A 27049-nucleotide genomic window follows, 5' to 3' on the forward strand; every position below is an offset into this window, starting at 1 on the left:
AGACGTGTAAGAGATTATATGTCGCAATGTTCTTCGATATAAATAGAGCCTATGACAACGTTCTTTATGACGCCATACTTCAGGCATTGGAATCGGTGGGCCTAGGTGGTCAATTATATCGTTGGACACGCAGTTATTTAGAGAGGCGGACTCTATTTGTTAACATTAAAGCTGGACCAACCTCGCAATATTACACGCACCATGGAGTTCCGAAAGGCGGTGTCTTGAGTCCCACGCTCTTCAACATTGTATTCATTAGTCTCGTGGAACGACTGGCGAACACGGTCAAAGTATCAATGTATGCCGACGACATCTGCGTCTGGGCTTCTGGTGCGACACGTACGGTCGCAGGTACACGCAAGGTTTCAAAAAGCTGCGACGTTAACATCGACGTACCTGAATGAACAAGGCTTCAAGATCTCGCCAGAAAAATGCGCATTGGTCGCGTTTAGCCAAAAGCCAATGAGATCATACGACGCGTTGTTAGGAATGGCCGTACGGGGTGGCATCGTGCCACCTTTCAGCCCGCTGCACGTGTTCCAAGCCCACCAGACGGGGAGCCCTTCAGAGAACTGCGGATGACCGGCAGCCACGTGGCGCGCGGTCAGCTCAGGAATGTGGTACTCGGCAGCGCCACCGGGGACGGAGCAGAGTTCCACGAAGCCCTCTGACGTCGGCGCCGGACATCGGAATATGTGTGCCTATGTGTACGTAAACTGTTCTGCGGAACGGCGCCCCTCGGACGTCGGCGCCGGACATCGGAATGTGTGTGCCTTTGTGTGTGTGGGCCGTCCTGCGGAGGGGGGGGGGGGGGGATAGCTTACAATGACTGGACGAACATTTCCGTCCACGCCGTCCGCTCCGTCCACGCCGTCCACGGGGCCCTCGAACGATGACGTCGGACTATGACGTCAAGCGGAGAGGATATAAGCAGCGTTTGCCGGCTGCTAGAGCGTGCTCGTGTCGTGCTCGTCGTCGGGAGCTGAGTGCTCGTGGTCATGCTCGAAATGTAGCAGTGAGCTGTGTGCTCGTAAACTGTTTGCTGTATGTTAGTCTTGCGGGCTCCATATGGGAGTCGCGCTAGACTGCCGATGTATGTCTTGTCTTAAAATGCTTAATATGTAAATAAATTCTGTTCACCGAGTTCCTCTCTACGACCTTCGACTCCTTCAAATGGTGGCAGCGGCGAGATAGTCCGACGACTCCTACATCTGGTTGACAGCGGTAGGTTCGTCCGACAACTCTGACAATGCCCCAACGGGCTTGGAAGTGGCTTCATTGGGGAAGTGTGTCTTGCGAGGTTGCCACGAGACCTTCAAGTTTCCCTCACATATGCCGAGGCGAACTTCAGCTAACGCCACAGATAGTAACGCTTCCTAAGGCAATGTACACCCATCCCAGTTAATGGCCCTATAATGAAGGAAGCAGCCCGCGAAACTCGCGATTAAGCAACGCTCGGGCTACAGGTTGTCAGGATTGGGGGCTCAATCCCATCGTCCATGGTCCTTTGCCAAGATTGGAGTACGGCATGAATTCGAAGGTAGCTGGCCCATGCCGTCGTCCAACTTATTTACGCTGAGATCGTTGATGAAGTGAAGAACTGCTTCTCATCGAGAACGAGGAAAAAGGGTTTATTTACAGAAATTAAATCAGTCTAACATGACTGCTTGAGAAAAAGAGTAACAGTCCAACATGACTGCATGAGAGAAGTGACTCAGTCTAACATGACTGCTCAAGAGAAGTGTCTCAGCATTCGCACAACCACAGTTTTTATACACTCGATCCGCCGGCCATACGAGGCGGCGACTGTTCGTTTACTCATCACCAACTCGCCGCTGCTCTGCACATCAGTTTACAGACACAAAGGCACACACATTCCGATGCCCAAACGACGGCGTTGGAGGGGTGCCGTTCCGGGAATTATCGGTGCCGATCGAGGGTCGCTCGTTGCTTTGCCCCACGCCGAAGCGTGAGAAGCACCAAAATACGTCGTTCCCGCGGCAGCTTGTCCATGCGTGTCAAATCAGCTCCGCGTTGGGGAACTCCGGAACCATTGTTCACACACCGAACTAGTTCCGTCACAATGTCGATGGGGCTGGAGGAAGGAGGCAGTTTTCAGCACAAAGGCCGCTTCTTCGAACGCCTCCTAGCTGCAGCGACGGTGAGGGGGAGATGCGCGTCGTGTCGCCCTGTCGTAACTGTGTGGCAATCTTGTTTTGCAGCTCGCCATTCTTAACAGCGCAAAGGCCGCTTCTTCGAACGCCTCCTAGCTGTAGCGACGGGGAGTGCGGAATGCGCGTCTTGCCCCTGTGTCGTAATTGGGTGGCAATTTTGTCTTGTAGCTCGCCATTCTTAACAAGGTAGAGCATGCCGTATTGCTGTCTTCCCGTCCGGCAGAATGAATCACGTACAAGGTGGATCGAAGCTTACCATCTACGGCTCACACGGACACATGACACGCTTAAAACGCTTTATTAACGCCGCTGACCTTCGCAACAACAGTGGTGCTGTTTTCTGGCAGTATAAATGCTGTCGCATTTGAGAGGTAACGCGAGATTACGCGGGGACCTAACTTTCAACCGCGGTGACCGGAGAGTAAATATCCAGAGGAGCGTGTTCAGCCGACAGGCACCGAAGAAGCTATTAAAAAAAGAGAAAACAAGCACAAGTGCAGCGGTGCGAGCACGCACACAAAGCAACAGGTAAACGATAACAGTGTGTCACGCCACAGATAACGCGTACACATGGTTTGGCAAAAGCGAGTGAAGCTGCAGCACAGACGTCGAGATGTCGGGTAACGAGAATAGCGCGTCCCTAAGGTGCGTAGATAAGGGCTACGCGATCATACACAGGAAGACCGCCTCGAGGATAAACCAACGGAGGATGTGCTCCCTCCAAGTGCTTACGTCGTCAATTGTAAAAGAGGTCCACGGATAGCTGCGGAAGCAAGCAAAAGAAGAGATAATATTACAGGCTAAAGCAAAAGAACGAACAGTGGTAGATACGGACGTCGGTGACGTTCCAAATGCGATACCGTTGTACGCAGATAAGCAAAACACGCAGGCGCCGATAGAAAACGGGAAGCCGCACAGCGTCCAGGTGCCTCACCCTGTACTGCGAGTGAAAAGGCACCCTGGCACTGCTTCTAAAACGACTCTTCATGCTCGCCAGATAAAGCTAGGGATGTACGTACACTCTAAAAAAAAGTTTACATCCTTTGGGGCTTATCTTGTCCCCAAACAATAATCGTCTTCTGGCTTGCCCCCGTTTCCTTTCTTTAACGCTGCGAGCCCGGTACTTCCCAGTCACGAACGGCATGCGCGTTATCAGTGTGACGCAGCATTCTCGACAGGAAAGTAGCGAACACCTAGCTTTCAAGAAAGGAAACGCAAGCAAGGGAGATGACAATTATTGTTGTGGGACAAATATACACCCAATATGGTGCAACCGTTTTAAGAGTGTCATCTCTTGAAAACTCGGCGCTCGCTACTTTCATGTCGAGAATGCTGTGTCAAGCTGGTAACGTTCGTGACTAGGAAGTACCGGGCTCGCAGCGTTAAAGAAAGGAAATGCGGGCAAGACAGATGACGATCTTTCTTTGGGAACAAAATACAACCCAAAGGGTGTAAACGTTTTTTTTTTTTAGAATGTATTGTTGGAACATCACTCTCAGCGAGAATGTCGCTATCGCGTGACGTAGCACACGGCGCGTAGTACGATTCGAGCGGCTTTGCCCAACCAGCCAGTCAGCGTGCACTGAAGGTGATCACTGAACGCTGCGCTTCCCGTACTTTCAGATCAGAAACGGCCTGCGTATCAGCCTGACAGTGCGTTCCTGACAGCAAAGTAGCGAAAGAAGAGTGCTAACATTTCTTTCTGGACACTGTTCGCGTGAAACTCGACGCTTCCTCACTCCCACGGCGCGAGCACACGCACTGCAGCAAACAGGATCATTTCCATTCTCACAAAGCCCTTCCATGCACGGTCACGGAGTAATACACCACCGCCACACCCAGAAGCACAGCGGCGCCTGCGAGCACAATTTCACCTCTCCACTTTTACTCACCGATTACTAGCTCTGGTTAACCTCCCTGCCTTTCTATGCACCCTTTTCTCTCTCTCTGCTCACCGATTTGAGCAGCGCGTCGGATCGCTCAGCGGACATCTCGGCCTGCTTGATTGCGTGCCTGATGAGGCGTCATCAGACGCTCCAAGGGGCCCCCCGCCTCTCGGGCGCCAAGCGACGCCAAATTTGACGCGGGAGTTGCGCCATGGCGAGCACTTCTCCGGGGACGAAAAGGATGGCAGCGGGGGAAAAAAGACGAACGCTCGCCATAGGAAATAAAGCTAATCGCCACAGCAGCCGGAGGAGACGAAAATGGCAGGCCAGCGAACACACAAGCGAAAGAAAGTAAAGCAAACCCCAAACGCATGCAACAACTGTCATAGCGGGTGCGAAGTAATTTGGCAGCGTTATATAGAGTCGTCAAGCAGCCTAGTTCCGATGAAAAGAAAGCGAAAAGGACGGCTGGAGGAAGAAAACTAAAAGAATCCAGTAAACGCGACATTAGTTGGCAGCATCATACTGGGTCCTCACCATAGAAGCAGAAAAAAAAAACGATTTTTTGGGGGGGGGGGGCACTGATGAAAGTGTTGAGGGCGCGCCTACAGGGAGAGAGCGTGCCAACAACGCCCGGGAAACAAAAACGCAAGCACGCTGCGCTGCCAAATGAAAAGTGAATGTAAACATTTAAAAATAAAATAAGAATAAAACAATAACACAAAAGTAGGAGCAAGCAGTAGCAGCACCAGTACGGGAACATAAAAGGACGGCGACGGTGCCCCCCTATAAAGTTGAGACGAAAATAAAGCTCAGAGTAAACGCGTCACCGAGAAAAAGCCGCGCGGAACAAGAAGGAAGGAAAAGAACCCGCGAGCTTGGCCCCGTATAAGCTAACTGCCGAGTGTTTGGCAACGATTACAAGTGCCGTAACGTTCGGTGCCAGTCAGTCTCGAAGACTCGCCCCGCTGCTCTCTCGGACGTCCGTTTATTCGACCGCTCCGCGCAGTCGCCGGCTGACAGACACTCCCCTCTCCCCCTCCGCTGTGCGCGCTGGCCGCGCTTCGCATGGACGTCTGGTTTGAGAATGTCAACAAGGGGCAACACCATTAGCGGCGCGTGTGCTTGGTATGCGTGCGCTCGCGTGCGTTCTTGAACTAAAGTATTGCCATACAGCGACCGAAAGAACTTGTGCCCGGCACAAGGTCACTGCTGGGAGGGAGTCAGCGAGGAAACTGCCTGCATGCATTCCCCAAGGCACAGTGGGAACGCCCGGTTCTCTTATCTCCGCAGCAGAAGAACGTTTGCGTCCAGGGTAAGCCTAGCACGGTACGGTAAGGCCAGTGCCCAACAGGAACCTCAGAAGAACCTTTCTTGACCTAGTTGGTGTCTGCTAAAGGATACATTTAACCTCTACAAATTATACGGATGCAGAGCAAGACGTTTTCTTTGCATTCGTCTCTGCCAGAGGTGACTATGCGTTGCCCAACAACACTTTTTGTTCAATCTTGGCGCGGGGCGCGACAAGCAGCAGATCTGAGAGAGATCGAGAGAGCAGGTTTAATTATGTGCTAGAGATCTTAGCCTGGCCGTTCCGTCACTTGACAGGCTATTCCAAGCGCCATGAAAGTGTCGCCAGCGCAGGGAGAGAGAAACAGACCGCCTGAACGTTTTGCTTCCCCTGATGGGAATCGCAGTGTGAGACAGCAGCTGTGGTTCTTGCGCCTTCTTCCTATTCTGTCAATGTTCACTACTGGAAGCCTTTCCTTGCGATGTCCATCGAACGAGCTCATGCAAACGCTATACCCAGGAGGATGTCAGGTGCATCGAGCTCAGTTGGCGTCAGCGCAGCCACTGCCGAAAATTGGTAGATACACTTCATCACTTGAATGCCGCCGTGATAAATTGATCTATACGTATATGAAGGAGGAAGCAGCCGTGTCGACGGAACACTGAAAAGCGATGCAGACTGGCGAAAGGAGGAGAAGATACAATGAACTAGGAAATGAATCTAAATGCATCTCGATTTAAAGTGACTGCATGTGACTGCCCTTCGTGCAGCGGAAGACGTCTCGAGGCGGCAGTACCCAAACGCTCGTTACTAACCCAGGCACCCCCGTTATCGACAGTAAGCTTGCCCACCTTCTTGAAGCTCAAGACAACATAACGCGAAGGTGGAGAACTCAAAAGCACAACAGGAAACTCAAACTCAAACTCACCCAGCTTCAATCCCCAATAGAACACCACAGTGCCACTCTTTGCAAAGCTAACTGGGCTCAGGTATGTGACGGCCTCCGTGGCAATCTCTCCACAACCCACGCTTGGCACCTGTTACGCCACATGCTCGATCCCACGCAATCTAAAACTCAGACGCGTCTTAGCATTCGCCGCCTCACTCATAACCATCGGTAGGACACCGACGCCTTCTTCGAGCAGGTGAAATGCACTTATACCACCCCAGGTCCTCCTTGCAAACATCCCGAGTACCCGGGCTCACCCCAACCACAGCTTGACGCTCCTATTACAGAATCTGAATTTCGCGCAGCCCTATTGAAATTGCGCAATACCGCACCCGGGGAAGATCAAATTACGAATGCTGCCATCCGAAATCTTGATGATGTCTCCATATCTCACCTAGTCACCTACTTTAACGAGTGCTGGGAGGCAGGTACTCTCCCTGCCTCCTGGAAGCATGGAAAAATCATATTTATCCCAAAACCCCACAAGCCCGTCACCCTCGAGAACATCCGCCCCATTTTTCACATCCTGTCTCGGCAAGGCCTTTGAGCACATAATCCTTGCCAGATTTACAACGTACACGGAAGAAAATCACCTTTTCCCCCACAGTATGGTGGACTTTCGTGCGCATCTATCTGCGCAGGATGCCCTACTTCAAATTACGCACGACGTGCTTAATGATACCATCCCCCATCTTACTAAAGCTATCCTGGCGGTTGACCTCATTAAGGCATTTGACAGAATTCGACACGCTGTCATCTTACGGGAACTGCAGGCACTACAGGTAGGCCCTAAAACATACAACCACGTTCGCGCCTTCCTCTCTGGTCGCACTGCCTCCTTGCACATTGATCAGCTCAGCACACCCCTTTATACCCTCGGCGAGTTTGGAACCCCTGAAGGTGCGGTCCTCTCCCCCCTTCTATTTAACATTGCTCTCATCCCCTTAGCCCAGAAGCTCAACCTCATCCCACACCTAAAACATACTCTGTACGCTGATGATACTACTTCATGGACCACTCATGGCTCTGACGGGGAAATTGGGGAAACTCTACAATTAGCAGCCGACACCATCTCCGCTCACGTATCATCTATCGGACTCGAGTGTTCCCCCTCTAAGTCCGCGCTCCTCCTAATTAGACCAAAATCTGCCGCTAACTCATTCACCCAAATCACTTTACAAGGATCCCCTATCCCCCTCACTCCCACCCTGCGCATCCTTGGCCTCTACCTGCAGGATTCCGGACGCCATGACCATACCCTTAAAACACTCAAGGCCTCTACGCAGTGTTGCAGCTTCTACGCCACGTATGTTCCCTGCAAAAGGGTTTAGACGAAGCAGACAACACGCAAGTTGTACACGCTTTTACGCTTAGCCGCATTCTGTACGCCACTCCATATCTCAAGCTGAACCGCACGGAAACCGAGCGCGTGAACGCAATGACCCGCCTTGCAACTAAGGCAGCCCTAAACCTACCCCACAGTACTAGCACAGCCAAACTCCTTGCACTAGGCATGCATAACACGCGTCCTGAACTAGTTGAGGCGCACCTTCAGACGCAGTACTTAAGACTTGTAGCGAGCGCCACTGGCCGCCGTATCCTCGCCTCCCTTCGCATCAACATACCCGTTAATCAGTCAACCCTTACAGCCATACAAACTGCTGTTGTGCGGATGCGCAGTGTACTTTCTCAAGCAGTCATGTTAGACTGATGAACTTTTTCTCGAAGTCATGCTAGACTGATGAACTGCATGTAGATACTGTAAATAAACCCATATTCCTAGTTCTCGATGAGAAGCAGTCCTTCCCTTTATCAAATTCATCAGCGTGGATAAGTTGGACGACGGCATGGGCCAGCTACCATCTAATTCATGCCGGACTCCAATCTTGACAACGGGTACGAGCGATGGGATTGAGCCCCCAATCCTAACAATGTATACAACGCATGAAACTGTAGCAATTGCTTACAACCCAACCCTACCCCGACCCCTATAACTCACCATCTTCCCTCGTGCTCTACACCTGAGGAGGCAGAGGAGACCGCCATCGCCTTAGCCCTTTCGTATGCCGAATACATCTTTAGCGATTCAAAGACTGCTTTGTCCAACTTTTCCAGGCAGGGACTCGGAAAAAACGACGACCGATGGAAGGCTCTGTGAAATTCCGGAATAAAATTTGGCGAATTTAAGGCTACTCCGAGGTACTGCATTAAACCACGTAACGCCCAACGTATCGTAGGTGAACGCCCACAGTTGCGTTTTCTATATGCTTTTCGGGGCCCTCCGTCCTCACTGAACGCAGAATAAAATAAACAGATCGAACACAGCGACCGGGTAATCAGCAGCGACCGGCAAGTCAGAATAATCAGCTGGAGTCGTTTACATTATAAGTCAATCAGCAGAACTCCCATTAGAAATCACGCTTTGCTCACTTGTATAGGCTTCTGAGTGGCGCATGTAATTTCATAGCATTATTTCCTCATATATATTAGGTAGCTTTTACGTCTGAAGCAGGGTACGCAGTTCCAGCATGAACACAGGTTCGCGTCTGACAAACCATTAACCTTTGCTCTGGCTCGTCACCAATTCATGTGCTCGAGCCAACGCAGTGAGACACTGTCGAGGAATGCATGTGTGTGTGTGGGGGGGGGGCGTTGTTCAGAACAGCGCTGAGAGGCAACACTGCGGCCAACTACGCGTACCTGCAAAAGCTGCAGCAGCGAGCGCGAACCGTCGCGCGCAGCACCCCACGTGTCAGCAGCAGCGCGGGCGAGTCCGCCGCGGAGCGAAATGAGCGAGCGACGATGCGTTGCCGCGCCGGTTTTCTCGGAAGTAGACGTTCGCACGGCGCGCCCTCCCTTTTTCTTTTTTCGAACCAGCTGCCTGCCGCTGTCGCCCTCGCACGGGAGGATGCTGCAGCAGCCAGCCGCGAGGGCTCGAGTGGCGCAATCGCCAGTGCAGACGCGCCAGGACCACCACTGCGGGGCGGCGAGCAATTAGGCGCCATTACGGGCGCCACGCTGCAGCGTTCGCACTCTTCCTCTCACGCCTTTTCCTCCCCCTCGAACCCGCTTTGGTGCGCTTTATTCGGCGCGGACTAAATTTTCTCGATCTGTGGGGTGGTCCACGTGTCAGGCGCTGAACGCAGTGCAATCAACGATCACTGAGACGACAAAGGTGGACTCCTTGGGAGGGGGCACGCACCGACAGGAAAACGCAACTGCGCCTGACATCCTCAATTATGCGAGCAGTCGGGCTGGCCACGCGCTGCGCAGGACACGTAGCCGGAGGTTCACCGCCGGAGTAACAGTGTCGATATTAAACTGCGCGCATTGTTTCTTTTTTTGACGGTGAACCATTTTTCCCCCGATGACCACTCGTCGATTTACCGATCGACGCGAGGCGCTTTGAGTGCTGCTTGTTTTGCTGGTCATAAGCTAGAGGCGAAGCATCGCAGTATAGGACGGTGTCTAGAATATCACATCGGTATAGGTTTTGGTCTGGCAACAGACTTATTTCAGTTGTCAGCGGCGACAATTCACCTCTCACGGCGCTGCGTAGAATGAAAGCGTCGAAAGCCTCCACCGAACGAGTGATTGGATAGGCTCAGGTGACCAAAGTCGCCGGTTGACGCGCAACGAACGATACACAAACCTCCAATAAATAAAAGCAACAAAATTCACAAGACAAGCACTACTACACAGTGCTGATATAAGTAACCACGCATGCACACAGTGGTTACAACACACAGATCGAGAGCAAGAACACGTGTATATTAATACAGCAATTAATGTTTCCAAAGCAATTTTTTTAACACACACCATCGCTGATTTTTACGAGGTGATCACTTTATAATTTACCGGAATTTTTAAAGATCGCCTGTTGCAGATAACACAATTCTAGTCCTTGAGCTGGATTATTCAGAGGCGGACATTACTTGAACGAGAAATCAAAACACATATGCAACTAATTAAAGATATGAACTTCTTCATTAATTACTTTACGGTACATATTGTAATTTGCAGATTGTAGCCGGCGGGCTTGCAACGGGCATTCCCTTGGAATGAATTCAAGAATGACATCAGCCTGAACATATTCGTCATCAAATTCGCCGTAAAAATGCACTGTTCTGCAACTTACTCCTTTAACAAAACGCTCTATAGATATTATGCATCGATGTGTGAGTGACTGGAACATTCATGCTCCCACACTTTGGGAAATAACATCTTGAAAATCCTTCAGATTCATTTCAAGTGCATACGTATTGCAACCTCACCGGCTACAAATAGTAAATTGCAATATGTGCTACAAAGTGACTAACAAGTTCATTAGCACATTTTTGTTAATTACTTGAATATATGTTTCGATTTATTGTGTTAGTAATGTCCCCGTCTTCGAATAATCGAGCTCAAGAACAAGAATTATGCTATGTGCCAGAGGCAACTAAAAAAAAAAAAGAAAGAGTTCCAGAATACTTAAAAGTCCGCACATTACCACCAATCATTACAGTTAATATACTGATTTGCAATAAACCCACTTTGAACACTGTAGAAGACTAACACACCCAATAAAACCCGTAAGTCACAGTAGCCCTTAGATAATGAAGCTACACCTAGACATAGGCACCGGTCGCGGTTTGGAATGTTCGAGAATGTTAGGGACAGATTACGCCGCCGGGATGAGTACGCGCCGATTCTGTGACGATGGTGACAATGAAGGAAGAGGAGGCAACGGCCACTGTCGCCCTCCTACTTGAGAGGATGCGGGGGAAACGGGCACTCCGGTGATCGCTGCTTTGATCTGCGACGACTGTGCAAGGGACGCCTTTGCGTGCTATGATGCCCCGCAGTGCTGGTCTTAATGCCTCGTTTCCTTCCGTTTTCCTGCACCGCGGCGAAGACGTCCTGTAGGGATGGGCGCGGCAAAATCATAGCAATGGCGCAGCCCCATAGCGCCGCTACAGACACGTGCGCGCCCGTTGGCACACCATGGTCGTTCGTGAGAGCAGCGCACACAATCACGCGCACGAACGAGGAGGCAACGCGCGCCAGCGGCACTTGCAACACCGGCGCACTGCGCATGTCTGCGAGCACTACGGCACTGCGCTTCCATCCCATAAGTGAACTGCGGATGGATTCACTGAACGTTACGTGCAACGAACTATTCCTTTTTTACTTCGTCGTCTGTTTCTAACAGAGAGATATTCCTGCGATTGCCAGGGGGAACTCTGGCGCTGCGATCGTTCAGCCGCCATGGTGCACGGATTTGTCTGATCTTCGCGCTTGGGGCTTCAGGCATTATTGTGGCTTCGTTCATTACGCTTTATCTGGGCCTAAATTGGCCCGAATTTCAATGCAATTTATTATTTGTTCAGTGCAGAAGGTTATAAGACTCTGCAAGCACGCATAACCGCTTCTAATTGCAGTAGTTCTGCTTGTCAATGCGCCCGTGGCGTAATGGCTTCAATTTCGGGCTTCTGTGCTAGAGGTCCTGTGCTCTAACCCTGCCATCGGACAATTTTAATAATGTTTACTTAATGATTTATAACGCAGCACTCTCCTAACAACGGTCACCTTGCAAAGTTCCATGCTGGCTGAACTGCCCGGAGTGCAGCTCCCGCAGACACAGTTCCCTAGCCAGTAATTGCAGGAACCCCTTTTAACCAGGACACGTGCGTAACAGCCGAAGAACAGTCGGGCTTTCCGCATCGAAAGCAGTATGGACCTGCATGGACCGTGGAGGAGGTCGCCACAGGAACACAGTATTTCGCACGTGGTGGCATTTACACCGAGGTGTGACTGCACGATGGAGCCGGCGATGCGGCAATACACATTACGAACAATGGATTGCGACAACGTTGTAGACAGAGGACCAAGTGGACACGTGGTAGATACCCCGTAATGTGCGCAACCCCAGTGAGTGCATGCTGTAGCCGACATTCCTGTGTACGTGCACCTACGGAGGAACACTCTTGATAGGAGCTATGCAGGACTAACACGCAGAGTATCTGCGCAGCGAATGGAGACAGGCACGAGACGATATGCTTGGTTGTCGCATCAACATTGGCGATGGGACAGCTGTTTGCTATTAGGCCAACAGAGGACGTCAGCGTGCTACGCGCCTCGAGTTGCCAAAAACGACCGTGAAGTCCCTCTCCTGCGGGAGGGAGTGCGCAGTTTCTGTCACCTCGGAGAGGCCAGAGTCAGCATAGAGACGAACCAAGAAACTGTGCCAAGCGCATAGTAAGCTCGACCAAACACCAGCCATCTGCGCCTTGGCTCTAACACCGATGTCGCACACATTAGATGCACCAAAGCTCAACTACACGCGCCGGAGCACACCCCTATGCGACTACAACTCGAGGGTGTCACGACCGCACGATGATTTGGACGCACAGCGACTGACAGCGGCGCGCGCTTTCAGAACGACCGGCACGAAAACTGTCGCGCTAATAAATGAGCCGATGCGAAATATTGCACCACGCACGGCGCAGGTCGTAAACGTGTTATAGTTTAACCGACACTCCGGCGCGGTACACACGGAATCGCGCGCTTCACATCAGCCGGCGTCTGCGTTGCTTCTGTGTTTTCGTTTTCCGCGCTTACGCCGCAGCGAGCCACTTCGCACCCTCGCGCGATTTTTCAATGCCGGCGGCGCACGTGTCGAGCCGCAACCCAGTCGGCGGCGCTCGCTCGCACGTTTCTCAATAGGCACGCAGCGCTTGCGAGGAGCCGGCCGGGCGCGAAGAGAGAGACGGGGGCGAAAATTATGCGTCCTTAATTACCCGCTCGACCCACGGGCTCATATTTCGGCTTCACTGTGCAACTATCGCCAGCGCGGAAACAAGTACCCGTCCCCGTATGAAATACGCCAGAACCGCGGTGCAGAAATAACGAAAAATAGGCGAAAAAAAAAAAAGGAGGGAAGCATAATAAAGAGCGAAGAGGCAGAAGAAAGGGGACAATAAAGCAGGAGGGCAGGGGAGGGAGTGTCGGGAAATAAACTAACATGCAAGAGCATTTAAGGAGGATAGTGGAAAGGGCTCGCGGCGGGCCCGCGCATTCATCTTCGAACGGGCGGCCGCCGGTGTGTAGCAGCAGGGGCGTGCGACGTCTGCGCACGCCGCCAGATTTCTGGCGTTCCGAACCCGCTAGCACAGCAGTTTGGCCGCAGAGCTTTTGCGAGAAAGCCAAAAAAAAAAGGGGGGGGGGGGGAGAACAGGAATAAATGAAGGACTGTTAGACGTGGGACACGCCGTCAGCCGCTGCGGCGCGTGCGTGTCCCATACGCAAGCTCGCGCGCATACACACACACAGAGAGAAAGAGAGAGAAGAAATTCGTTGCCAGCGTCGTGTATCACCCGCGAAGCGTAGATCACGTCAAGACCGCTCGTTAGTGCCCCCTTTTTTTCTAGCGATGGCGTGTCCGGTGGCCCAGCTTTTCTGGGGAGAGCTATAGGGCAAGTAGGAGTGAGTAAGGAAATAAGTAACAGAAGAAAAAAACGAGGATCTCTCGAAGAAGAACCAAACAATGGAAGACACTAGCACGCTGAACAAAGAGGTGGGCGCGCAAGGTGTTTTGGGGGCGACACGCGACGTGTTGCTCAGTGCAGGTAACACAGTGGAGCAGAACTTGGCCCGCGAGAGACGCCACTTTGCGGGTCCCAGGTGCACGTGCCCGCTATTGAGACTTAGGGGTGGAGGACGAGAGACAGACTCTTGGAGCGCACGATGAGGGGAAAAAAAAAAAGCATTGCGCCATGTTACTTGTATTTCTTACGGCAGCCATACAAGAACATTCTTTTCTAAGTTTCATGTTCTGCCATTTCATTACAATTATCAGTTTAATTTTGCTATGAAATATAAAGAAAGCGTAAAACGAGGCCGCACCGGATTGCGTACGCCACCGGATTTACTGATCTTTGTAATCTAAGCAAACCTCATCACCTCATCATCATCACCACATATGGAAGCGAAAAACTTGGGCCGTGCCTTTTTCACGAACTAATCATGGAAAGGACAGACTACCGTGTCGAATATCGGTATTACTGAACAGTCTTGAAAAAGAAAACATGGATCTTAAGACAATCTCACGTCGAATTCTGAAGGTATATTTCCTTAGCCGTGCGATTGCATGTGAATAGTGTATGCTGTATTTGTGTTTCCTTGTCTTGCTCGTAACTTAAGCATGGAATAATTTTGTATTTGTCTTGTATGTGAAAGTGCTTTTATATATTCTTATGTGCCTGGAAAAATGTATTGTTTCACCACGTTACATAAATCTGTAATTTCTGTTAGGAGAAGGCGTGTATTGTTGGTAAAAAAACAATGTTGGTGATAGTGTATGCTTTCAAAAACGCATGTTATCATGCCCTTAGAAACGTTTTTCAAAATATATTATATGTATCGAAGTATTGTTGCGCGAAAAGACTTCACAAACTGTCTGCTGGCAAATACGGTAGGGGCAGGGGCTTTTGTCAAGCCGCTTAAAGTAGCGGCTTTTTGCTCCTGTCCTAGCATTGGTACATTTAAAGATGAATGCTGAAATAAAGGCATGAAATGGAAATGAACAGTTTTAGATTATATGATGACGATATCTACAGATAGCAGGAAACAGCGTACTTGCATAGCGGTGAGCGCACCAGACCGACGGGGCGGCTGGTGGCGACTCTCCCATCTAACAATGGCCTGGTTTGTTAAATTCCCTTGCCGACCCATCGTCAGGAGGACGAGGAGGGCCGGGTGGTGACGTCACTTCCACCCGCGGGAAGGGATCAACAGTTCAATGGAACTTTGGAGGTTCGAAGTGTGACACAGAGCCAAAGCCCTCGAGGGGGCAAACAGTCAGGGGTAGTTCGAGAGAGAGAGAGAGAGAGAGAGAGAGAGAGAGAGAGAGAGAGAGAGGCAAAGGAAAGACAGGGAGGTTAACCCGAGATTATCTGCGGCTGGCTACCCTGTACTGGGGGAGGGGCAAGGGGATGCAATAGGTGAGAGAGAGAAGGATAAAAAGAGAAAAGAAAAACCCAAACACACACACGAACGTACACACGAGCTGTTTCTGCGGGCACTGTCACGCAGCCCGCAAAGGCGTTCCTAGTCTTACGCAGTGTCACCGTACAGTCCTACGTCCCACATTGTACAGTCACAATTTGTCAAAGTCCCGTGTTTTTCAAGTATCGCAGAAGCGCCTTCATAGCAGATCGCGCTGATGACCGCGTAGGCCAGCTTCCAAGGATCTTGTTTTCTGACATTGGGCGCTAGTCCAGTTTGTCTAGGGTGGCTGGGAGGACCGCTCTTTGTGGGTTAAAACGAGAGCACTGACAAAGAAGATGCTCGATTGTTTCATTGCATCCGCAGAAGTCACAAAGTGGGCTGCTGGCCATTCCGATAAGGTAAGAGTAGGCATTTGTAAATGCTATACTCCAAGCCATAGACGGACTGGAAGGGTGCAGTCACGTCAGGGGAAGCTCGAAGAGTAGCAAAAGGACAACCACTTGAGAAGAACAGATGGAAAGCGGGGGTGCTCGTCGCCTCGGTGATAGGCACGCGGAGTGGCACAACACCACGTGTGTCACACAACGGGCGGCGGCTGCCGCTGCTGCAGCAAACTTCGCACGATTCCTCCTTTCTTTTTCTAATTTTTTACTTAACTCCCACTAATTCCATCTCGGTTAATTCAATCTTGCTTAATTCAAACGCACTGGAAAGTCTCGGCAAAAAACGTACTTTGCTATGGAAAGAAAACTCGCTTAGTTCGAACGTGAACACATGCCCCTTCGGTTAATTCGACCCTCCACGGCGCCCCCCTCATGACCGCAGTAGTTACTAGAATCTTGAAAACGCAAGAAATCTATCAGACGAGGCTAGTGGTTCCCTATAGCGACAACAGTAACGGCAGCGACCTGTCTTGGTCGATCGTCGTATAATTTGGACTGAAGGAGTGACAAAGAAAGCTAAAGAAAGGAGCTAGGATTGCCGGCCGAATTTAAAACGAATGCCACTTGACCTGCGTGATCTTTGACCTGACGTCGTCCACTTAGTTTGTCAACGTTCGAAAGGAAAAAAAAAAAGTAAGCAGTAACAACGACCAAAGTCAAGCTATTTGATTTCCCGGGCGACCTGCTGAGTTATGCTTCTGGGGACACTTAGCAGCTGCAGGGACATAATTGCAAGCTGTTATGAGCAACGGCTCACTAAGTCACCACCTTCGGTTCACTATATATTTATACTCGGCCCAATTGTCGTCCACGCAAAGCGAAGGAAAATACCAAACAAAAGCTTCGATTTAAAGTTCTCGCCGTCAAAAAGCACTTCAAGACTACTTTTGTAGATGTGCACGAACGCCGCTTGTAAATTGCTAGATTTCTTATTCCTCTTCAAAACCGCACAGCAAATATTCTGGGATGAACAAAATGGGGCAGGCGTCGTGTACGCCGAGTGAACCCCAGATTATATTTTGGCATCTTCGTCACACCGTTTGAGAACCGCTCCAGCAGCGGTTACAATTCGCGAAAGACACCATGGCAGCTGAGGATCGAGAATGAGCATGCTATAAAAAATTCACACAGAAACACCTCTCAGAGTTGTCAAGTATGCGTAAGCATTGTGCCATTTGCTCACCTTAACGCAGCCCGACGTCATTATCAGTGTTATGAAACTTGATCCGACCCGTATAAACGACAGCGCTGCGGCGACACGAACTGCAGCGGACGGCGGAGCAACATGAATTGACGAGGCAAGGAAACTACATGCAGATGGCGGCGCCAGGTGCACCGATGACGTTCCGATCATCGCAAGTCGTTATCGCCCTTCAGCGCCTTATCCATCCGCGTCGAACCATCACAAACAGTGATCAACCGCACTCCGGCGGCGGCTGCGTCTGGCGCGGCCGCGAGGGCTGCATCTTGAAAGCGATCTGCGATGGCGACAGAGAGCGCCGGCTGCTGACAGCTTCGTGCGCTGTGTTCTCGCCGCAGAGTTCGCGTTGAAGCGAGAGACAGCACTAGAGTGCACTCTAGGCAGCGCGAAGGCCAGTTCGCTCGCTGCCGCAGGTACAGTGTACTAGAATAGGGTAGTACACTGTACCGCTGGCCCTATCTTGAACGCGATCGCATCAAGTGACGAACGGACGGACGTCTTTGCTCGCTAGGTAGGCACAGAAATGCTTCCGCATTTAAAAGTTATCAGATTTTATTATGCATACATTGCCACCGGCTCCATCTAGTAGTAAAGCTTAGTTAAAGGCTCAGTCGCCTACTGTTGATTCCAACGCGTTGCCCCATTAACTTCTTGGTTTTACTTTGTTCATATTGTTTACCTTGCAATTCATGCTCGCTGGTTAATTTATTTTTTTCATTGTTGTACTCGTCAAATGGGTTTGACCTTTGTCGCGGTGGTTAGCTTATGGCAAAGCTAAAACTCTGATTATAACATTTAACTTGTGCGATTATTTCGCTTTACCCTAATGAAAACGCAGGCGACGGCTAGAAGAAACAGGGCACAGCGCTGCCGCCCCGTGTCTTGCGGCGTCACCAATTGCCTCTCAGATGTGCCGTGTTTTATCCACTAGATTGTTGGCCAATCGCCACAGTGAGTACGGGCCACGCGAAGAACGAACAACAGCGCGGGCGATGCGCTCCGAAACATGCCGGGGGAGGCTTCTTCGGGCGTGTGCAAGTAAAGGGGCAGTCTATGTTGGGTGTGACGATGGCCTCGATGTTCTTGCAAAGCCCCAGTTCTTGCGCGGAGCCCTGCCCGGAGAAAGAAGTGTTCGGCTGCCACCAGGGAGGCGGCTTCTCGGGCTGCGCCGTCGAAGGGCGATCACGCGGCGGCGCAGCAGGTGGCGACATCGGCTGGCGAAGAGAGGAAAGTCGCAGAGGCCGCCGCCGGTTCAAACTGCAGCGCCGCCGTGCGGTCCACGTGCGCGACTCCGTATTTAACCCCTCATCGCAGTGGACAACATTCTGCATGGAAATGTTAAAGAAAGAGAAGCCGTTTGCTTGGGCGGGTGTAGCAGATTAAACGGAGAACCCTTCGGGAATGGAGAAACGAGGACAGCCCAGCTTGGCTCACAGCGTGTTGTACCAGTGGCGTTAATATCAGCATGATAGCAATCTGCGGATAAGTGTTGGCCCGACATTTTGCTTCGCTGAAGTACCACTGAGCTACATTGTTGCGTCACCTAAGTGATCTCGAAAGGACGAAAAAGTACTCGTATGACATTTCTAAATGTAGTGCTTGCTTTCCTCTTATTCAACATGCACGAACTACCAGTTCTGTATACATAAATACCACGAAAGAAGGAATATAAGTTTTGGTAGTGCACTTATAAGTGTGGAATGAGTTTTCAGAGGAGAAGATAGAGGTTTGAATCCAGTCGCAGGCTTTCCTTTCTACGAACGTCATCGCAGATTATTGCAATCATTACAGCATAATGATAATTATTACTTGAGAGCAACCATGGCGACATCACAGACTGACGCTGCGTACGTCCTTCCAACATCTGTCGCTGTAGAAAGGGGAAAAAAAAGAAAACAAGGAGAGAAAGACAGTACGTCAAAAAGTTTTCTGGCCTTGCAGATCTGGCTTTCTCGCATTTCTCGCATTTCCAAAATACGGACGCAGCTTTAAAATGGCGATTCCTGTGCACCTTGCGCACCGTTCTTGATTTCGCACCGAAATACGACGGCCAACTACATAGATGCGAAGTAATCACTGCTTTTAACAATGCAACGGCGGCTACATTTTGGGCGGTTGTGCATTGCGGGAAAGCCGGCTTGTCACTTTGCGAAATGGTTCCTTATACCGCCCGTGAGCCTCCGTCCATCAAGCAACCACCAGGAAGTCAAGTCAGTGTGCTCCAAAAAATAGCAAACGTGTCGGCATCACATCCCTTCAAACACGTGAACACAGAATGAAGGAAGAGGTCAAAAAGGTTGGCAACCGAGTACACGGCAATTGGAAAAGCAAATAAACAACCTGGAGACATCTAAAGAGGGAAGTGAGATAAACATAGACAGTAAATTGATGAAAAGAATGAAAAAAAGAAAAAAAAAGATGACCACGCAGATTCACTAGAATGGCAAGAAATAAATTAGAAGAGAAGAACTGCAGGATAACACCATTGGCAGTGCCTTGCTATACAAGGCTCGAGCTGGTTCCCTAAGGAGAAACACACACCGGGGCAAACATTCGCCGCAGGGCGAGGCGAGTGTGCGCTGTAGCAAACATGCGGAGGCCACTCGGCACATCCTAATAGAATGTGAAGGTATTCACCCGACCCGTGGGGAACGTCCACCTACCAAGAAGTGATTGGGTTTAAAGTGGGCGGGAACATCAACCGGTCAGCACTCGAGATGAGTAAGACACGTTCACAGCATTGGTGGAAAAAAGAAAAGTAGGGAAGAGATTGATACGGCCGGGTCCATTGCATGCATCCGTAGCAGTACAAGGTAGATATAGAAGTTTCAATGGAGAGAAAAAAGCTTAAGGAGAAGTACACACAGAATTGTTGGACTGAAAAACATGCATAGCATACCTGATTAGATCAAGAAGGCTAGACGACTGTTTGTCATCGCCTCGTTTTAAAAGGAATGCCAAAAAATCATCACGCTTAATTTACACAAGCTGGCGCGTCTTGTTTCCTAGGATGACACCGCAGTAAGCTGGGGCGTTCGTGAAACGACTGTGGCGGTTAGCGGAGTCCGTGAGGGAACGCCGCAGAACACCCTTTCAGGAGTTTTCTTGCTCCCATTGGTCTGTGAAGGCGGCAGTGAACCAACAAACATTATTCGGTCCGTCAAACGTGTCTCGCCTTGGACGCCGGTAGTCTGTCAGTGGGGGACGCACTGTCAGCTTCACGAAGCGATTCGTAGCAGTGGGCTAGGAGAGGCTAGAAGGTCACTACCCACGCTGGCCGATGGTAACAGCGTAAACAACGTCTTACCTGATAACAGCCGCATTGCTTGGGGTTATATATAATCTACATTAGAGACTGGGTACGCTATCGGCGCAGTGATGACACACGCCTGGAAAGACGGGGTCGCTTCACCGAATGCTATGTACCAGCCCCTTACATAAGTTAACGCTGCGAAGCTGTCAACTTGCTTCATTTAGATCCCGGCAGAAAGGTATTGGCGTGAGGGGCCATCGCTAGCCATGTAAGTAGCCCGAAGACTACAAATACGTAAAGCGGTAGCGTGAGCTTTGTATGCCATGCTCTCTTTCACTGTCTCTCTGGTGGTGGTGAAGTTGAAGCAGGCGGGGTTAGCCTGGCATACATAGCCGGCAATTGTTCCGCCTGATCCTCCTTCGAGTTGAGATCAGGGGTGTGTCACCAGGTGTCGATGAGCCCCGTGTCTCGCAGGAAGGCTATCAGCAGTCGTTGCGCTCTCTTCCTGAATGCCGCGGGCCCTCCGGGGAAAACAACGTCTTCAAAGGTCCTGTGCGTGAGACCGCTTTTTAGTAGGTCTCTCTCTCTCTTCTATTTTTTGTCGTTTCCCTAGTCTTCTTGACTGAATGACGAATATAAAAAAAAAGAAAGAGACTGAGAACCGTGACGTTCACTGACGTACCTACGGCGCCGGTTTTCGGCCCGCAATTAAAAAAAAAATCGAACTGATTATTTAAAGAGTAAATTAAGTCATTATTGTAAGAGAAACAATATACTTTTGAAGTGATAATTTGCTCTTTATCCTTGGTGCCCCTTTAAGACGTCGCCAGTGTACGATGTCGGACACGATTTGCAATCCCGTTATCCGTATATAGCGTGTTTTAGTTGAGCGTCCTTACGGTACGCTCCGCTCCGAGTGACCCCATGGTGACCCCGCTCAGCCAAAGCGGAGCGGCGGGCGATTTTCACGTTTTAGTTATACGTTTAGCGGAGCGGACCTTTCGTAGTTGCAGCGCCCTCTGGCCAAATTAAGGGTACCGAAAGAAAATAAAAACTCCTATTGATCAGTTTTATGCAGTAAAACGTATATATGTGTATATATAGCTTATTTCTCCACGAAGTATCTAGACGTGCGTTCGTAATGCGTTACCGGTCCCTTTTACCTAATGGAATGTAAAGCGCCGTCTTTGGGAACGCCACGTGATAGCCAGTGCGCTTGCTTTCTGAATCCAATCCTTTCTGACGCCAACGCTAGCCAAAGCGCTGCGCAGCACGCTCCGCTCAGGCAGCTTCTCAGCGGACCGTGTTCCTCGCTCCGCTAGCCCGCTTACGGCTAAGCGGACGGCGCATGCGCATTCGCGCTTCCGCTCCGCTGCTTAGCGGAGTGTGAACACGCTCAACTAAAACTCTCTTATGTCTTCTGACGTGTTCTCAGCGTTCGTGACAGTGTATACTGCGCGGTACAGTGCCAGCAATGCACACAGCGCGCAAAAGAAACGGCGTATATGCCGGGCGCACATTCCGGTCGATCGAAGGCAGCGAGCTTCGAGTTCAGTCGTGCGATACCCGACGAAATAGATCGATAGCCTCGGTTCGATGGGCGCTCGAACGTCGTTAAAGGGCAACTCTGTCGTTTAAAAAAAAAAAAACATATTAGCACAATGTCATTTTTAAATGGCATTCACAGTCCTGTCACTGGTAGGGTCGTTCAATTTGCTTAGAAATTCATAAATAATTTTAAATAATCAATAAACAAGATACCAAAACCGAAAAAGGTAGCTGCTTCGTGTGGCGTCACGATGAGTCGATGACGTCAAATTTTACACTACCGTGATGTTAACACGCAGAACTCGTGCCAAACACGCAGTACACGGGGCGCTACAGCCAAAGGGAGCTTTTACAGACCTTCCGAACTAGACAGCGGCCATATTTTAGCGACGATTTCAGCGGCAGTGGCGGTGTAGTCTCTGCCTTCACAAAGACAGGGTGGCCGGTATAGACAGTTGAGAGTCGGGAACGCAACCAATCTTTAAAATTCATTTTCAGGAAAACTAAATGACTTGCAGCCATATTGTGTGGCACAGAAAATCAGAGTGCGAAAGAGAACGTATATCCAAAATTTTATTAAGATCAGTGGACATAAAGAAGTAACCGGATTTGCCCTTTAAAAATACACGTTAGCACGAGCAAATGGTATATATTGACGGTCAAGGGAGGCAAAGGGCACAAGCAGACACAATGGGGTACACAGCTACCGCCATCAAAATGAAGCAGCATACAAGAGCCCCATTTGAAACCTTTACCTTTCCCTCTAGGTAAAACAGCATAGCTAAATTAGAGATTCGCTCGCTCAGCGCTAATGCATATATATATATGCTTGTTCCCTATAACGGTCATTCCAATACCGCGGATAATCACCAGAGTACCATCTGTTACGCAAACAGCGAAAAACCGCCGCGCATACGCGACAAGAACCACCCCACCAGGAAGCAACAAACCAAAAATAGGAACGAGATAACGACGTAAAACAAGCCCTTCATCGCACGCGCGCACGGCGTGCGACGAGCAGCTTGCGAGCGCGCACAATCAAAGTCACTTGAGCGACGCGCGCGCGCGGCGGGACAAGCGCAACAACCTCGCAACAACCGGCACCACCGTTCGAACGACGAAGGCTCGCCAGCCGCAAGGCAGAGCGGGTGCCCCGCACGGCGCCAGCAGCCCGCTCTTGCAGCAGCGTCCACGATCAACTGGCGCGGCGTCGACGCGGGGTCAAGGACCGATATGCGTCCGCCGACGAGCTGCCTGCTAGCAGGCGCGCCAACCGACACGCCGTACGCGCTAAGCTCGCCTGCACCCCCCCCCCCCCCCCCAACCAAAACACCGCGACGACTGGGAGGCGGTCGTTTCGAGCCTTCGTACGCGAACGCACGCACGCACAGCCAGCCACACAAGAGGAGCAGCAGCAGAAGCCAACGCAGTCGCCGCATATGTGCATGCGCCAGCGTGTTGCGTCTATGCCGTCAATCATAGCCGTCTCCCCCCCCGCGCAACGCACCTCCCCGCCGCAGTCCGTGCCACTTCCCAGTCTGCATGCCGCTGTCGTTCTCCTATAACACGCGCGCGCGCGTGTTTGGTGGATGCATGCGGACACGCTACACCTCATATGTGGAGCATCGCGCGTCAAACGTTATGTACGCGCGGCGTACCACACGATATGACCACTCGCATAAGAAGGAGCTGCGAGGAGGGCTATCGACCCAGGCGCGCAGCCAGTGTCAAAAGTTCATGGAAGGCGTGCTTGTCACTCGCGAGAGCGCAGGAAGAATAGCAGCACGCGAGACGAAGCGGTTGTTCGCCAATCGCCAGCGAGATGAGGCACCGAAGGCGCCTTTGCTGCGTCTTTGTTTCACAAGCGCCACATCGAGGAAATGCAGCGTTAGAAGCCACCCGCACGCCTCTGATCCTCGGACGACATAAACGCACAACACAGCAGCTCACACGTTCTCGGAGAGAGCAGAAACGCACACCCCAGGCTCACAAAGGAGCCCGTGTGAGTTTGGCATTATAATGCTAAGTTTGACGCACCACAGGTTTCGGAAGTTGACCTCTCTTATGCCATGTCGTAAGCCACACGAAGTGACGAAAAACTGCACCGAAGTGAAGCCAAGCGAATGTCTAAACATGAACCAACGCAGTGACCCCAACCGCATATAACATCACCAGCTAGAAATAATCCACTGCAAGCACCGATGTTCGAGAGCTCCATCCAGCCGCGGGCTGACGCTTCTAAGGAGGCTCAACTAAGGAGCTTCCAGCATGCGCGACGGTCCTTCTTTCCTACGACAATTTTGAATAATCTCACTTGAGCGATACGATTAGCCTTGAAAAGTATCTGCCACACCAAACGCCACCTGACCCAAGGCTTCCATGCAAGTATATATTATACATATTATTCCGTGAAATGTGATATTATTAGGCCTAATCAACTCCCGAAGCAGATTAGGCTTCTATGCGTATTGTTATTTGGGAAGTTGCCTAACGACGCGTGGCCGCCAGTCCGCTACAACCAGGTAGAGCGCAGTACACTGCAGTTCTAAACGTACTGCGCCCACCGCGGAAGATGAGAAAAGCACATAAGCACCGCAGAGAAGTGGCTACGTCAGGCGGCTCGACTGATAACTGTAGAAGCGTCATTCAAAACACACTGCATCATTCTCCACTTTCGGCTGCTTTATCTCTACTTCCTTCTTAAATAACAAGATCCTGATCTCTAAATATTTTCACAAACAGCGGTTAATTATTTTATATATTTGCTTTTCCTTCCTGTTTGGCTGTTGGGTTGGCTCCCTCCCTTAGTAGATTGCTTAATTTCTCAACTCTTAGCGACTGTTGTTTCCAGTTGCCAATTTTACACGAAAATTGCTGTACAATCAGGGAAAGACCAAACGAGGTAACGGGTGATATTAATATTGCTTAAGGGGACACTAAAGGGAAACAATAAATAAGTTTAGGCTAATAAAGCATTGTTTGAGAACCCTGCAGGCAGTCATTTCAAAAATATAGTTTGAATATTAGATGAAAAAATGAAGGTCCAAGTATCAGTATTTGAATTTCGGGCCGACACCTTAGCGCCGGTACGTCAGCGTGACGTCCGGGATTCCAAAGTATGTTTTCGCATGTGGGCCGCGTTGGCTGAATAAAGGTTCCCGAAACTTGCCATGTTTAATACTTCGTTCCATTAGAACACAATGCAGTCAATCTGTACCGCTATATATAATTAGTAGGCCCTAGAAAATGCCATCAAAATCCAAGACGTCACAGCCTCCAGGTGCGGGAACTTAAGTAGGCGTCGCCACCCGTATTTCGTTCTTGCGCTTTTTCTGGCTTACCAAACGTCCTATCGTTGTGAGAGTGGTGTCTTTGGTGTTGTAGAACGGTAATTTACTGATGCAGAAGAAATACTTTTTCACTTTAGTGTCCCTTTAGGTGTTTAACGGTTGTTGCAGGGTTTGATGATGGACGCTGTTTCGCACGGTTTTATTTTCCACCTCATCTAATGCATATCACGGGTATACGGTTCCGAGGATCTGCCAGCGTCGCGGCGAGCCGTCACTCGAGTAAATAATGAAGCAAAAGGAAAAGTTACATGCAACTGGCGTTTTCTCCGGCCGCAACTCGTTCCACGAGCATACAGACCAGCTGATAACGAATTTAACCCCTTTCCTGGTCCCTGGATGAGTCTAAAGAAAGAATGTTGAACTAACGAAGCAACAGCGATGCGCTTGACCGTTATGGTGACAACTGAAGGCATCTCGAGTTAATCACGCGGGCACCGAATCGACGAGAAAGCCGGCCTTCACAGCTGAGGAGATGCCGATAACTACAGCCCTTCAAAAGGAGTGAAAAGGCAGCAAAATGTTGACCACCGGATAGTTGTCAAGTCTCAAGATTAATTTGGCGGCGGTTTAGGAATGTGTGCGAGGAGTCGTGGCGTAGGCAAGGAGGGGGGGGGGGGGGGGTCAACCCAGGGCCTTCCCCTGGGTACGTGCCTGTGTCAGCTCCGATTGGCCGACAGAGCTGCTACGACCTCTCTGATTGGCTCGACGTGCCACCATTACGGAAATTGACGATATTAGAGACCTTTAGCTTGTCCGCTATTCTGGTAAACGGGAGCGGTTCGGGCGGATTGCCGGATTTGCGGGGGCGTAAACGTGAGCGGCCAGAGCGGTGCAGCCGCCTGGTAGCGTAAAGTTCAACCAGACAAACACAGAGCTAGAACTGCAGTAACCCACTATATCCTGTTTCGATACTCGTGCAAATTTTTGGCAGCGGCGTAATTGTGACCACGATTACGCCACTGTCGAAAATTTATACCAGCAGCTAAGCAGAATATAGTAATTAGCTTTGTGTTTGTGTGGTTGAGCTTTGCGCCACGAGCTGGCGCCACCAGTCTGGCCGCTCACGTTTACGCCCCCGCTAAACCGGCAAACCGCCCGCGCTTGCCGGAATACCGGACGCACTAAAAGTCTTTAGAGACTTTTAGCTTGTACGCTATTCCGGTAAACGGGAGCGGTTCGGGCGGATTACCGGATGGTCGAGACGTAAACGTGAGCGGTGAAGCCACCTGGTGTTGTAGAGCTCAACCAGACAAACGCATAGCTAAAACTGCAGTAACTCACCATATCCTGCTTCGCCACTCGTGCAAATTTTTGGCAGCGGCGTAATTGTGAACACGATTACGCCACTGTCGAAAATTTACGCCAGCAGCTAAGCAGAATAAAGTAATTGTGTTCACAATTACGCCACTGTCGAAAACTTACAACCCAGCTAAGAATAATATAGTAATTGGCTCTGTGTTTAGGTGGTTGAGCTTTGCACCACCAGCTGGCGCCACCAACCTGGCCACTCACGTTTACGCCCCCGACCATCCGGTAATCCGCCCAAACCGCCCCGGTTTGCCGGAATAGCGGACTCGCTAGAAGTCTCTATTAGAGAATTTTAGCTTGTCCGGTATTCCGGTAAAACGCAGGCGGACGTTGGGGAGTTGTGGCGGAGGCGTAAACGTGAGCGGTCTGCATGGTGCAGCCACCTGGTGGCGTAGTGCTCAAACAGACAGAAACAGTTCATATTGCATTAACCGAGCGTATTCTTCTTCGCTGTTTGTGTAAATTTTCGGCACTGGCATAATCGTGTTGTTGCCAAAAATTTACACCCGCAACAAAGTAAAATACACTTGGTTACTGCAATATTAGCTGTTTCTGTCTGTTTGAGCATTGCGCCACCAGGTGGCTGCACCGTGCAGACCGCTCACGTTTACGCCTCCGCCCCAACGCCGCGTCCGCCTGTGTTTTACCGGAATAC

At 50.5% G+C, this 27049-nt stretch overlaps 1 protein-coding gene across 3 annotated transcripts in view; it reads right to left on the reverse strand.

Annotated features, from left to right (window-relative positions):
* The window catches only part of LOC135905117 (protein FAM117B-like), a 163140-nt gene that overhangs the window by 50371 nt on the left and 85720 nt on the right, over positions 1-27049 (reverse strand). The window contains exon 1 of one of the 3 annotated variants that reach the window (XM_065436148.2): positions 16918-16994. The exons of 1 other annotated variant lie outside the window; for it this stretch is intronic. Coding sequence is in view for 1 of the 2 variants with exons in the window: in XM_070531559.1 (XP_070387660.1) it covers positions 16918-16938 (21 nt within the window). In the remaining variant the exon portion in view is untranslated. Of the gene's footprint in view, positions 1-16917; positions 16995-27049 lie in introns of those variants that run through there. One more of the 3 variants, XM_070531559.1, reaches the window with a different exon arrangement.

The sequence above is a fragment of the Dermacentor albipictus genome, chromosome 1, assembly GCF_038994185.2.
Source record: "Dermacentor albipictus isolate Rhodes 1998 colony chromosome 1, USDA_Dalb.pri_finalv2, whole genome shotgun sequence".
Lineage (NCBI taxonomy): Eukaryota > Metazoa > Arthropoda > Arachnida > Ixodida > Ixodidae > Dermacentor > Dermacentor albipictus.